Source organism: Erinaceus europaeus, chromosome 11 (genome assembly GCF_950295315.1).
Source record: "Erinaceus europaeus chromosome 11, mEriEur2.1, whole genome shotgun sequence".
In the NCBI taxonomy this organism is placed as follows: domain Eukaryota; kingdom Metazoa; phylum Chordata; class Mammalia; order Eulipotyphla; family Erinaceidae; genus Erinaceus; species Erinaceus europaeus.
The window spans coordinates 5,148,016-5,162,477 of record NC_080172.1 but is presented as its reverse complement, the minus strand read 5'-3'; the positions used below and the strand labels follow the sequence as shown (position 1 = coordinate 5,162,477).

Here is a 14,462-nt window from a genome sequence, read left to right as displayed (position 1 = left end):
TATTTTATTTATTCCCTTTTGTTGCCCTTGTTGTTTTATTGTTGTAGTTATTATTGTTGTTGTCGTCATTGTTGGATAGGACAGAGAGAAATGGAGAGAGGAGGGGAAGACAGAGAGGAGGAGAGAAAGACACCTGCAGACCTGCTTCACCGCCTGTGAAGCGACTCCCCTGCAGGTGGGGAGCCGGGGTTCGAACCGGGATCCTTATGCCGGTCCTTGTGCTTTGCACCACCTGTGCTTAACCCGCTGCGCTACAGCCCGACTCCCAACACTAATATCTTCTTATGAGAGTGTCTTTCATTCCTTCTCTCCAGTTGTTTTTGGTGTTGGTGTGGCTTGTTTGTTTGTTCTGGGGTGGTGGGGAATGGGAATCACTGGGACTTTGTACCTGTGCAATTCTACCACTCCTAGTTGGGGTCTCTCTCCCTCTCCCTTCCTCCCTCTTTTCTCCTTTTTAATTTCAGGTAAAGGGAGAAGCCCCATGGTTCTGCTCTGCTGCCCATGAAGCTTCCTCTGGTGCGATACATGGTGACCCTTTGTGGCCTCCAAGGGCTAGGACTTGGCTCTTGCTTCACACACGATGAACTGTGTGCTTTAGTGGGTGAACTGTCTCCTAGCCCCTATTTTGTCTTACTGAGATTGAGTGTTAACTTTTGCTAATAATTATGCTACGGAGATAATGATATGCTTTTTCTCCCTACATCGGTTAATGGGTTTTTAATTCTGAGCCCTTTTTGTGTCCCTGGAATAAATCTTACTTAGCTATGTGTTATTTTTTTTAGTGTAGCATTAGATTTTTTTTTCTATTACTTACTATTTTCATATGGTATTCTGTTATGATTAGTAATCTATAGTTTTCTTCTTGGAGGTCACTGTGTAAGATTTAATTACCCCACCTGCAGGAGGAAAGCTTCCCAGGTGGTGAAGCAGGGCTGCAGATCTCTCTTTTTATCTCTCCTCCCCCCTCTTGATTTTGCCTGTCTCTATCCAATCAATAAAGATAATAAGTTTTAAGAACTTATTTAAAAATAATTATCAGGACTTCTTGCTTCATAAAATAATTTGGATTTTTTTTTAATTTTCTGTACTTTGGAATAATTTATCATATTGGAAGTATCTGGTGTTTAAAGGCTTAGTAGAACTCTCCATCAAAACACTCCCGAGTTTATTATTTCTTAATATTTCTCTGTGAAATGTTCTTGATTAGTCTGTTTTTTCCTGCAGATACTAGCCTGCTTAAATTCTCACTCCAGATTTCCAAAAGGAACTCTTAAAATTACTTCTTTGTTCTTTTCTCTCAAGTAATGATTTGTCTATTTTGTTAAGATTTGTTTAAAAAAATACTAATCAGTATCATGTTTTCCTTGTCCTTAATACAGTTTCTGCTTTAATTTTTATTAGCCCTGCCTTGTTTATTTTGGTACAGTTTTTTTTTCTTTTTATAATATTTTGAGAGCAGAATTGAGCTGCTTTGTTTTCATTCTTTCACTTTTATTTGTATGTATTGAAAACTGTAGATATCCTTCTGGTCACTGGTTTGAATGTGTCCTGTAGACTCTGATATTTAGTGCCCTCCATTATCACTGTTTGTTGACATTTGGCTTTATCCCCCTTTCACTCAAGATATATTTCAAAGGAGGCATTTCAGGGAGGTTGGGAAGATAACAGAGAGGGTAGAATGCATGCCTCCCATTCATGAGGCCCCTGACTCAGCACATGGGTACCAAGGACATCAGACAAGTCCAGCTCCATGGACAGAGAGCAGTGCCTTGCGGTGGGGATGTGTGTTTCTCTTTACCTCTCCATCTCCTTCTTCCTCCCTTTTTCTCTCAAAAAAACAAAAAAAAATGCAAATGACCACAGTGCCAGAAAGGTAGCTCAGCCACTGAGCACATGTGTAAGGCCCTGCCGTTGCCCCTGACTTTATACTACATAAGAGGTACTTTCATTTCCCGGTACTTGGGGTTTTTTCCTTAGTTATTAATTGGTAGTTTTATTTCACTGTGTTCACAGTTTTGTTTTTTTTCATATAATTTCTACTTTATAAGTATATTACTGCTTTGCAGTTCTTTTTTTTTGTGGGTGGGGGGGTGTTCTTTATTAACTTGCCAATTTCATCCTTCTGTGCTCTGATCTTTCTTCCACCTGAGGTCTCTTATACTGAAAAAGCGTATTAAAGAATCTTTTCAGTGTTTTATTATTATTATTATTTATTCCCTTTATTTCCCTTGTTGCTTTATTGTTGTAGTTATTGATGTTGTTGTTGTTGGATAGGATAGAGAGAAATGGGGGGGGAGGCAGAGAGGGGGAAGAGAAAGATAGACACCTGCAGACCTGCTTCACCGCTTGTGAAGCGACGCCCCTGCAGGTGGGGAGCCAGGGGCTCGAACCGGGATCCTTACCCCAGTCCTTGCGCTTTGTGCCACCTGCACTTAACCCGGTGCGCTACCGCCCAACACTCTCAGTGTGTTTTTATCTGTATCTCTTATACCCCTACATTTCTACTCTACAATACTAGTTAGTTACTTTGCCTCTTGGTATGCAAATATAATTGTTAAAGTTTAAGGTTGAGTTGCAGTTTCAGCATTAAAAAAATACTTTCCTTTCTGTCACAGCTGTCCCCTAGCATAATACTACTTTTCAGAATAGTAGCATAATACTACTATTCAGAATATATTTATGCTGGGAAAAAGGAGGTGGAAAAAAGTGGTCACTGGGAGCAGTGGATTTGTCATGCAGGCACTGAGCTCCGGCAATAAACTCTGGTGGCAATTAAAAAAGCTTTCCATTGTATATCATGAGTCCCTACTATTACTGCATTGTGTTCACACAGTGTTTTCGGTTATCGTTCGTATTTCTGCAGTTTTTTTAAGGGGCTGATATATGTTCAATTTTTCTTTTTTTTTTAAGATCTTGTTTATTCATGAGAAAGATAGGAGGAGAGATAAAGAACCGGATATCACCCTGGTACATGTGCTGCTGGGGCTTAGACTCAGGACCTCATGCTTGAGAGTTTAGTGTTTTATCCACTAAGCCATCCACCGCCTGCATGTGTGATTTTTATTAGTTTCCTGTCTGTTACGTGCCTAAAGTTGGGTAGTGCTTTGTAAGCCAGACTAAGCAATGATGTATCATATTTGTCAGAGCTGGTATACGAATCAGATATTAAGAAGAGCAAAATCAGGAGGCAGGCCGTAGCGCAGCAGGGTAAGCACAGGTGGGGCAAAGCGCAAGGACCGGCATAAGGATCCCGGTTCGAACCCCGGCTCCCCACCTGCAGGGGCGTCACTTCACAAGTAGTGAAGCAGGTCTGCAGGTGTCTGTCTTTCTCTCCCCCTCTCTGTCTTCCCCTCCTCTCTCCATTTCTCTCTGCCCTATCCAACAACGACGACATCAATAACAACGATAATAACTACAACAACAATAAAGCAACAAGGACAACAAAAGGGACCATAAATATATAAATAAAAATGTTTAAAAAAAGAGGAGCAAATTCACTATGATTTTATTTAGATTAAGCAGCACAAGGCTTAAATCTATAGTAAATCAACTTGATTAGGTTTCTGTTGATAGTAATTATTTAAATTTCTAAACGTCATGGTGGTAGGAAGGAAATCACATTAGTGTCTTGGGCTTCACATTTTCAAGAATCAGAACGTGGCCACTAGAACTGTGTATTTCAGTTACTATCTTTTAGAGCATTTGAAAAACAGTTTTGTTTTGTTTTTTTTTTGCCTCCGGGGGTTATTGCTGGGCTCAGTGCCTACACCATGAATCCACTGCTCCTGGAGGCCATTTTCCCCCCTTTTGTTGCCCTTGTTGTTGTAGCCTCATTGTGGTTATTATTATTGCCACTGTTGATGTTGTTCATTGTTGGATAGGACAGAGAGAAATGGAGAGAGGAGGGGAAGACAGAGAGGAGGAGAGAAAGATAGACACCTGCAGACCTGCTTCACCTCCTGTAAAGCGACTCCCCTGCAGGTGGGGAGCCGGGGGCTCGAACCAGTATCCTTAGGCCGGTCCTTGTGCTTTGCTCCACATACGTTTAACCCACTGCGCCACCACCCGACCCCCAATTAGCATTTTTTAAATTGCCACCAGGGTTATTGCAGGGCTCAGTACCAGTACAACAAATTCACTGCTCCTGGTGGCCATGTCCCCCCCCCTTTTTTTTTTTTCCTTTCTACTTTATTTGATAGGACAGAAAAATTGAGAGGGGAGGGGGAAATAGACCCCTGCAGACCTGCTTCACCCTTGAGAATCATCCCCCTGCAAATGGGGAGCCGGGGCTCAAACTTGGGTCCTGGCATACAGTGATGTGTGTGCTCAACAGAGAGCAACACTGCCCAGCCCTGAAATTAGCAGTGTCTGACCTTAAGTGCTTAATCAGAGCTGTGACACGCTTCTGGTGCCTTTGCCTCACGATCTTACTGTCTGTAAAGAAGGAGAGGGGAGGTAATCAGCTCAAAATGATACAAAGCAGGAAAATTACTTACCAAGGAGAATGAAAGGCAAGAGGAGAGGAAGGTACTGACAGGAGCTAAGAAACCAAGCAGTGTCACCAGCCAGGCTTCTAGTGGTCTTGATTTGGTCTCTGTACATAGAGCTTATCTGTTCTTGCTCTTGAATCATCTTCTGCTCCCCAGTAGACTGATACCTCCGACAGTGTATTGACTCTCTTTTGTTATCTGCCTGGAGAAGTTCCTCCAGTCAGAGAAATGACGTAAGAGGACAGGAACTCTAGAGGGACTGACACACCCTTAATAGCTGAGGAAGTCTTGTGTCTTGCTTGCTAACATTGAAAATGCTTGACTGTTTCGCTGATGAGTACAGAGAACAAGAAAGCCTTTCACTGTTAGGAATGGCTTTGCAGGGCAGCTGGTGCCTCATAGAATGGCTGTCTTCGGCTGTATGACGTTTGGTCTGTTTTGATAGTAGGAAGCATTGTACTCCAGCTTTCTTGTTGCATTGGGCTAGAGAGAGTATACCATATGTAGGCAAGAGACCCATGGAGAGAATTGTACATTAGCTCTTAGGGTCAGTTTTCTCTTTCATGAATTTGACTTCTGGATTTATAAAATATTTAACTACTTCAGATTGTATTTTCAGATGATTTACTAATATTTAACTACTTTTAACTAATATTTAACTACTTCAGATTGTATTTTCAGATGATTTACCTTCTACTTATAGATTAATTCAAAGAAAAAAGCAACAACAGGTTCATTTTTTTTTTTTGGAAAACATTACCATTTATTTAGACTGTTACCTGCATAGATAAAAAATAATAATAAGGGGGTGGGGCGGTGGCGCAGTGGGTTAAGCGCATGTGGTGCAAAGCGCAAAGACCGGCATAAGGATCCTGGTTCGAGCCCCCCAGCTCCCCACCTGCAGGGGCTTCACAGGCGGTGAAGCAGGTCTGCAGGTGTCTGTCTTTCTCTCCCCTTCTCTGTCTTTCCCTCCCCTCTCCATTTCTCTCTGTCCTATCCAACAACGAACAACAACAAGGACAACAAAAGGGAAAAAATGACCTCCAGGAGCAGTGGATTCATGGTGCAGGCACCGAGCCCAGCAATAACCCTGGAGGAAAATAATAATAATAATAATAATAATATTTTGATATGATTTGCTTGACTTCTGATGAGCTTCACTGTTGAGTATGTGTGTTCATATGCATGCTCAGTGCTCAGTGACCATTTTCATTGCTTCTCTAGAAAAGTACCTGAACAGATTAATTCTTATAGTCTATACTTAAGATTAAATTCGCTTTCTTCAATCTTCATTTATAAAACATTTCTATGACTCATTCATTCCTTTCTTAATTTCTTGACTCTTAAAACTAATGTGTGGCATCTTTGAGTTTTGCTCTTAATTATTTCTGTCAGATCATGTGAACATTCCTTATGTTCAGAGTCCTAGAGGAAAGGTTATTTTTTTTAAAATTCATCTAAGTCAATTTTCCAATTATTTTTCTTTAGAGTTTACTTTTTGCCAGTATTATAAGACAAATTGGCCAGGAGGGCAGGGCGAGGGCACACCTGATAGAGAACACATGTTTACAGCGCTCAAGGACCTGGGTTCAAGTCCCAAGTCCGCACTTACAAGAGGGAAAGCTGCACAAGAAGTGAAGCAGCTGCATGTGTCTCCCTTCCAATCTCCCCCTTTCCTCTCAGTGCCTCTGTCTCTATCCAAATTAAGTAAATGAATAGAATATTTTTGAATAGTTGTCACTGGAGTGATTTCCTTTGTGTGTATCAACTCCAGTTTTTGTCTTTACAGCCATTTCAGTGTACTGCTCCAAAGGACATTTTCCGGATTGTCTTTCAATAATTAAAAAAGAAAAACCCACTGTCTTTGTTCCTTGATAGAATTTCTGTGGCAGTTTACATTTAGATGAGATATTGGTAGTTGCAACATATTTTTTGAGGCTGGTTGATGTTCAGTAGCTAACACCAAAATGTTTTCCTTGACCCATTTAATTTGTGTCAATCACATTTCTTTTTGTGTGTGTGAGATCTTTCAAAAAAAGAGAGATCTAGCTTTTAGTTCATTGCTTATCTAAATATTTTAAGCATAACAATTTGTGTGTATGTAATATGTAAATTTCTAGGTCTTGAGTATAAAGAGGTTTTCTGCTGTTCTTCATATTTCTTTTTTAACTGATTAAGTTCTTAACTCATTTCATGTCTTCTCTTTTGGAATCACTTATATTTGTTATGCTTAGAAACATTTCTAATCAATAATGTCTTCTAAAGAGTTGTAAAGTATGTCAGAATATTTTGTGTTAAAAATTAAAAACAGGGAGTCGGGCAGTAGCGCAGCGGCTTAAGCGCAGGTGGCACAAAGCACAAGGACCGGCATAAGGATCCCGGTTCGAGCCCCCGGCTCCCCACCTGCAGGGGAATCTCTTCACAGGCGGTGAAGCAGGTCTGCAGGTGTCTGTCTTTCTCTCCCCCTCTCTGTCTTCCCCTCCTCGCTCCATTTCTCTCTGTCCTATCCAACAACGATGACAACAATAATAATTGCAACAAGGACAACAAAAGAGAATAAATAAATAAGTAAACAAATTTTTAAAAAAAGAAAACAAAAAAAATTAAAAACAGGCCTGGAAAAATAGCTCACTTGCACAGTGTGTACTGCTTTGCCATGTACTAGACTCAGGTTTGAACCCTGCTTCCACTGCATTGAAGGGAGTTGTTCTTCTTCTCCTTCTTATTTTTTATATAATCCTTCTGTATTTATTGGATAGAAACAGTCAGAAATGAAGAGGGCAGGGGAAGAGAGGGAAAGAGACAGAGAGACACCTGCAGCCCTGCTTCACCACTCACCCCCTGCAGGTGGGAACTGGAGGCTCGAACTTGGATCATTGTGCATTGTAACACGTGCGCTCAAACAAGTGTGCACCACCACCCAGCCCTGAAGGAAGTTCTTTTATTTTTTTATTTTTTTAATATTTATTTTATTTATTTTTTCCCTTTTGTTGCCCTTGTTGTAGTTATTATTGTTGTTGTCGTTGTTGGATAGGACAGAGAGAAATGGAGAGAGGGAGGGGAAGACAGAGAGGAGGAGAGAAAGACAGACACCTGCAGACCTGCTTCACCGCCTGTGAAGCAACTCCCCTGCAGGTGGGTGAAGGAAGTTCTAATGCTGTGCTTTCTCCTCACCCCATCTGTCTCTCTGTATCTAAAACAAGATGAAAAGCAAAATTTTTGCTTTCCTTTTTGCCATTATCCCCTTGATTTTTATTATGACAGAATTGTGACTGCAGCTTTGTAGTCCCTTTATATACAGTTACTTCATGTCTGCCACAGTTTTTGCAGTCAGTCTACGTTCTCTATTGCTTGCACTGATGTGCATCTTGAGGGAAAATAAACTGTAATTAACACTCTCAGAGAATCCTAAATTCTAATTTATAGAGTCATTTTCTCCTCTAAATTGTCCTCCAGAATTTTCAAAAAGAAGAAGTCAAGTCATCTCTTTTTTTCTCCCTGCTTTTACCTGAGATTCCTTTTAATTGTGTTTTAGGAAAAACAGGTAGACACAAATAGAAGTAGACGTGAGGGAGTCGGGAAGTAACGCAGCGGGTTAAGCGCACATGGCGCAAAGCACAAGGACCAGCGTAAGGATCCTGGTTCGAGCCCCCAGCTCCCCACCTGCAGGGGAGTCGCTTCACAAGCGGTGAAGCAGGTCTGCAGGTGTCTCTCTTTCTCTCTCCCTCTGTCTTCCCCTCCTCTCTCCATTTCTCTCTATTCTATCCAGCAGTGACAACATCAATAACAACAATAATAACTACAATAAAAAACAACAAGGGTGATAAAAAGGGAATAAATAAATAAAAAAGGAAAAAAAGTAGACATGATTTTTCCATTAAAAAGAAAAACTCAGTCTTTAATCCTGTCTTTTTATTGAAAGTGTTTAGAATGAAATAAACAATCAGGAAGTTTGTGTAAGATGGTGAAATGGACTTCTCAGATGACAAAATCTGAAATCTCTTTGAATTTTATTCCCTACAAATTTAGAGATTCACCCCGATTGTATTAACTACTATAATATTAGTAATATCAAAAGTTATACTGTTGTCTAAGTCATGAACTGACAGAGAAACGTATCACACTTTTGTTTCTAAAGGAAGTAGAAACCCGTAACAAAGACCTGGAAGGACAACTGTCTGACTTAGAGCAACGTCTGGAGAAAAGTCAGAATGAACAAGAAGCTTTCCGCAACAACCTGAAGACACTCTTAGAAATTCTTGACGGGAAAATATTTGAACTAACAGAATTACGAGATAACCTGGCCAAGCTGCTAGAGTGCAGCTAAGGAAAGTGACAGTTCAGTGCCAACTGATTAAAGATACACTTTCTCTCTTCATAGGACTGTCTGGGCTCTGCATCAAGATTGCACAAAAAAAAAAAAAAAAAAAAAAAAAATCACTCCTCCAGGAGTAGGATCTTTTGAAAATTGGAATTGTATATTTCAGTGTAAATTTTTAGAATTCAGCTTGTAGCTAGTTTGGGCAAAAAGAGATGAAAAACTTGAATTACAAATTACCTCCATGTATAGTATTGGCCATAGTTAAATAGAAAGTTATAGATACTTAATGCAATCTTTTTTTTTTTTTTCGATATTAGCCAATGAGAGAATTAACAATGCCTGGGTCCCCATTTTGTGTTGAACACAGTGAAGGTTATCTTCTTTTTAAATTAATTTATTTATGATATCTGAAACTGTGTTTTGTGCAAAAAAAGAGGAAAAAAAAAACAACTCAGTGACGAAAGCCCTTTTGTTGTAATCAGAATAATTTCTCAGGATATTTTTGCACTGCTGAGAAGCAGCGCCATTATCAGTTAATTCTTACCAGGAGAGAGAGAGAGAGCTGCATCTTTAAATGAAACACACTTACTCTAACTGGGTGTATAGAGTTCTTCCCTTTTTTTATACTGGAAGCTATTTCACTCTGGTGAGCACTCTGGTACACTCTGGTGATCTCTAATCTTGTTCACTGTATAGTTTACTTTTCCACATGGACTCCATGTACTTCTGAGAAGATAACCGTCTCCCATTTTATTACACATTTTAAAGCCAACAAATGAAGGCAGCTGAGCCCCTCAGAAATTTTTCTTTTTAGATTTCTAGTAAATTTGACACACAGTACTGAAATACAGCAGCCCGTCACAGACGGACTGGTCTAGCAATGTTAAGAATATTTACAGAATATGCAGTTAACATTTCTTTATATATTTTGCAAGAAATCTTTTCTGAATGATCAATGCATTTCAATTTACAAATAACAGAGGCTATTGGGGAACTATTTATTATAGATCATTTTAAGGTGGATAGCTATTTTAAAGGGGATCCATTTCCATCACACCACCTATCAGAAGACTATTGGGACTGGAGCCGTGTACTCTGGCTGGGTCTCTACATCAACCGCATCTCTACTCACTCCTCACAAGGCAATATTCTGAACTGTTAACTAGGCGTCTCAAACCAGGAATTCAATTCAGTAGTCTCTTCTCAGTGGACAGGTTTTAATATTGTTTTGATGTAGTTTTAAAAGACTTTTAGCAAACATGCATTTCTTTATATATTTCTTTTAAGAGGCTATTTTCAAAGTAAGCCAAGTGCTATCTGGTCTGCTTATGGAATGGATTGCATCAGAGTCCCTCTCGTTGCTGTCCAGTGCCTGCGATGTTCAGGAAGGTTCTCTTTTAAAGTGTATGCCTGAGTTCCTGGCTCTGGAGTCTACAAATGCACCGACTTTTTGTCTGTACCCCAAAACAATTGAATTGTTAAGTACAAAATTAAGCTCAATAATCAATTTGTAACCATTTTTCACTCACAGCTCCTCAGTACTAGATGATTTTGTTTTATATGTGTATGTGTATGTATGTAAATACATACAAATTAATTTATATCAGAGTGAAAAATAAATGATGTTTCTAAAGTTAGTTTCTAAAAAGAATATTCAGACATCCCTGAAAAGTTTATATCAGAAAATCAGTCGCCATGTACTGTGTGTGTCACCACTCCATGTAAGTTGCCTCCACCTATTTTAAGACACTTCCCTCACCTGCGTAGCATAGGGAGGACTACTTAGGTACACAAGCTCAAAGCTGAGATTTTTTTTTCTCTGCTAAATCAGGTAATAAAATAATTTGATTGATGGAATTTTGAAGTAGATGTGCTTTTATCCCTCAGTTTCTGAATTATAAAGAGCTCCAGATTTTAATTTGTTGTAGGAAAATTAACACTAGTAATCAGGGAATTTAGTTATGAAGAGTTAAACATTGAAGAAAAAAAAAAACAGGGAGTCGGGCGGTAGTGCAGCGGGTTAAGCGCACGTGGCGCCAAGCAAAAGGACTGGTTTAAGGATCCCGGTTCGAGCCCGGCTCCCCACCTGCAGGGGAGTTGCTTCAGAAGCAGTGAAACAGGTCTGCAGGTGTCTATCTTTCTCTCCTCCTCTCTGTCTTCCCCTCCTCTCTCCATTTCTCTCTGTCCTATCCAACAACAACAATAACTACAACAATAAAATAAGGGCAACAAAAGGGAGTAAATAAATATTTTTTAAAAAAAGCAGTGTAAGCTATTGAAGTGGTAAGTGAATCATTTTAATGATGTAATAAGATAATTTTAAAATTTTAACATAGTTGTCATTTAATGGAAAATTTGCCAAAATGTCTACACATGAATCGTGTTGATATGTGAGACGTGTAATTCAGTATCTACATATACCCAGATGTATATACAGAAAATTATTTTTAATATTTTCCTACTGGTAAGAAACTTAAAATAGGAAATTTTGTGACTCTTTCCTTGCCCAGTAGATCCTAACTCTTGCCCCCCCCTCCTTTTTATTATGTTTTTCAGTGACTTAACAGTTTCTTGAGGGCTGCACCTTTAAGTTCCCAGATTGTCACTAGGCATGGACATAATGGGATGAGGTGAACACAAGTGCATATAAATCAAACCTTAATAAGACTATTTTGAACCTTCATGTACCTTCATAACTAGAGAGTGTCTAGTTATCACCTGTAAGTCGCGATCAGTTTGTGTGCTGACTGCAATCTGCTCCATTTCTGTATCATATAAATAAAAGATCTATTTGATTTTTTTCCCCAGAGACGAGCATTATATAACGTATCCATATAAAGCTCAACATATATATTTATTAGAAAATAATGTTGGGGACTGTCGCCTGAACACTGAAAAGGAGAGCAGAGGTTTATCCCGTTGTGTATAAGCTACTGTGTGATAACTGTCAGTTCTTGTACAGAAACAACTAGGAGAAGAAAAGAGAAAAATACAGTTTTTATTTTTAAATACATTTGTTGTTCTCCGGAGAATGTACTTTATCTTGTTTTCCTTTCAACTTTTCTAGACACTTCAAAGTATTTGAGTGACGGCAACATTTATTTAAACCTTACAGGTGCTACTGGACTTGGCATTAGTATGTTACATTGTGGAATCCTAACTTTGACATAAAAGGTTTTATAAGTATCCCCGTCTGGAAAAATAGTTGTTTTCGTTTTGTTTTTGTCCCTTTTCCCCAAACCTCTCCTCGTTTTCTCTTTCTCATTCTCTTTTTGTCTACAGATTAAAAAAAAAACCTGGCACCATCATAGATTGAATGCTTTGCTGTCCTTGAACTACTGGGAAATGACTAGTGGGGAAAAAACTTGTACTTTGTTTTTACAGTGAAACTAAAAGGGACATTCAAGATTAAATCGCCACCACATTTTAAAGCTCATTGTTTTACCTTATTAAAATCACATTTCCTCTGGAAATGTGTGCACTACTCTGCTCCATGTTATCGACTCAGCTACTCTGCTCAGAAATCAGACTTTCTCTCAGTGCTCAAGTGGGAAGAGATGTCACCAGTGGATTTTTATTGATTATTGTTGTTATCAGAACACTAACTTAGTTTGGGCTTATGGTGAAACCAGGGGTTGAATTTTGGAACTCAGGCATGAAAGACTGGTGCATAAACCATTGTGCTATCTCCCCAACCCACCAGTGGGGTTTTTTTATTTAAAAAAAAAAAAAACTGTTTAAAGAGACAGAGAGAGAGAAAGACCAGAGCACTGTGCAGCTCTGCTTATGGGGGTGCTGGGGATTGAACCAGGGACCTCAGAGGCTCAGGCATGAAAGTCTTTTTGCATAACCATTATGCTCTCTCCCCAGCCTCCTGCAATGAGATTTTAAAAATAAATCTGACCCAGCAAAATAGTTCATTTGAATATAGTGCCTTGTCATGTGTGTGGCCCAGGTCCAAGTCTGAGCCCACTGCACTGAGGGAAGCTTTGAAGCTGTGGTTTCTTTCCCTTTTTCTCTTTGCTTCTCGGCCTTACTTTTTTTTTTTATGTGAAGAAGTAAATCAAAATAAACCCACTCATTAATTTCATATCAAATGATCTCAGCATCCTCAGATTCTTACTGGAAGTCTTAAATAGTCTCCATAAGTTTTTGTCTTTTGGATATTTAGCATTTCTTCTTAGGCTTTCAGGAAGTAACTTGACTTACATAAAACCTTAAAGAGGAGACCTTTCAGGTGAGAAATAATTGAGAACACTTGTTTTTAATTCTCAAATTGGATACTCTGCTATAATAAGTATTGAGAAGATAATTTTCATGCAACAGACTGTTTTTCAAATTGCTAGACGCGGATCATTTTAGAAAGGAAATCGATATGTCATTCATCTCTGTATTGCAAATATGTATTTTCCAAAATAGTAAATTAGACCTTGTATGTATTTTTCTCTATGGGAAACTAATATACAAATGCCACACAATGAATTAAAGAAGTGGTTTTTTGGGAGTCAGGCAGTAACTCAGTGGGTTAAGCACAGGTGGCACAAAGCATAAGGACTGGCGTAAAGATCCCAGTTCAAGCCCCCAGCTCACCATCTGCAGGGGAGTCACCTCACAAGCGGAGAAGCAGGTCTGCAGGTGTCTGTCATTCTCTCCCCCTCTCTGTCTTCCCCTCCTCTCTCCATTTCTCTCTGTCCTATCCAACAACAATGACATCAATAACAATAATAAACTACAATACAACAAAGGCAACAAAGAATATTTTTTAAAAGTGATTTTATTGTCGTTGTCGTTGTTGGATAGGACAGAGAGAAATGGAGAGAGGAGGGGAAGACAGAGAGGAGGAGAGAAAGATAGACACCTGCAGACCTGCTTCACCGCCTGTGAAGCGACTCCCCTGCAGGTGGGGAGCCGGGGCTCGAACCGGGATCCTTATGCCGGTCCTTGCGCTTTGCGCCACCCGCGCTTAACCCACTGCGCTACAGCCCGACTCCCAAAAAGTGATTTTTTTAATCGAGACAGAGATAGAGACCACAGCACTGACCCACCATCCATAAGCTTCTTCTGGTGCTGGTGCCATGGTGCTCCCAGAGGTGCTGGGACTCAAACCCAGAAATTTGTGCTTGGTAAGGAGCACACCCTACAGGGTGAGCTACCTCTGACCCCCATTTTTCTTGGTGTTTATATGTCACCTGGTGAAATAGATAACTATTTTATCTAAGGAAAACCTAAATGTATTCCATCACCATTCTGCCTAGTGACTCCTGTTCAGTATCTTGGGTGGAGAAGAAACATTGTTGTTTTTTTTTGTTTGTTTGTTTTTTAACCAAAGCAGATAAATACAAGGAGAGAAAATGCATCTGGATAAAAATAGAGGGGGAAAAAAATGACAAGCTCAACATAAATTTCTAGTCAACTCTATTCTCTTTAAGGGCGCATTCCACAAGTATTAGGAATAGGTCTGTCTGGGTGAGGAGAGGATTATTTTATTTATTTTGTTTTGTTTTATTGTTATTATTTTGTGGAAGCAGAGCCAGCAAAAAGAGTAGTGACACAATTATTGAGTTTTTCTGTACAGTATATCCGAGTAGCCAAACATACAGAAAGTGCAATTTTCTGCCTTGCTACTGCTTTGAACTCTGAAGCAGAGTTGG

At 39.5% G+C, this 14,462-nt stretch overlaps 1 protein-coding gene across 4 annotated transcripts in view; it reads left to right on the top strand.

The window, feature by feature from the left end:
- Positions 1-12,121, top strand: part of HOMER1 (homer scaffold protein 1) — a 114,311-nt gene extending 102,190 nt beyond the window's left edge. For 2 of the 4 annotated variants that reach the window (XM_060201081.1, XM_060201083.1), the window contains exon 9: positions 8,629-12,121. In XM_060201081.1, the coding sequence (XP_060057064.1) occupies positions 8,629-8,817 (189 nt within the window). In that variant the 3' untranslated portion in view covers positions 8,818-12,121. Of the gene's footprint in view, positions 1-464; positions 1,077-8,628 lie in introns of those variants that run through there. The other 2 variants (XR_009552445.1, XM_060201082.1) reach the window with 2 other exon arrangements.
- The last annotated feature ends 2,341 nt before the right edge of the window (positions 12,122-14,462 follow it).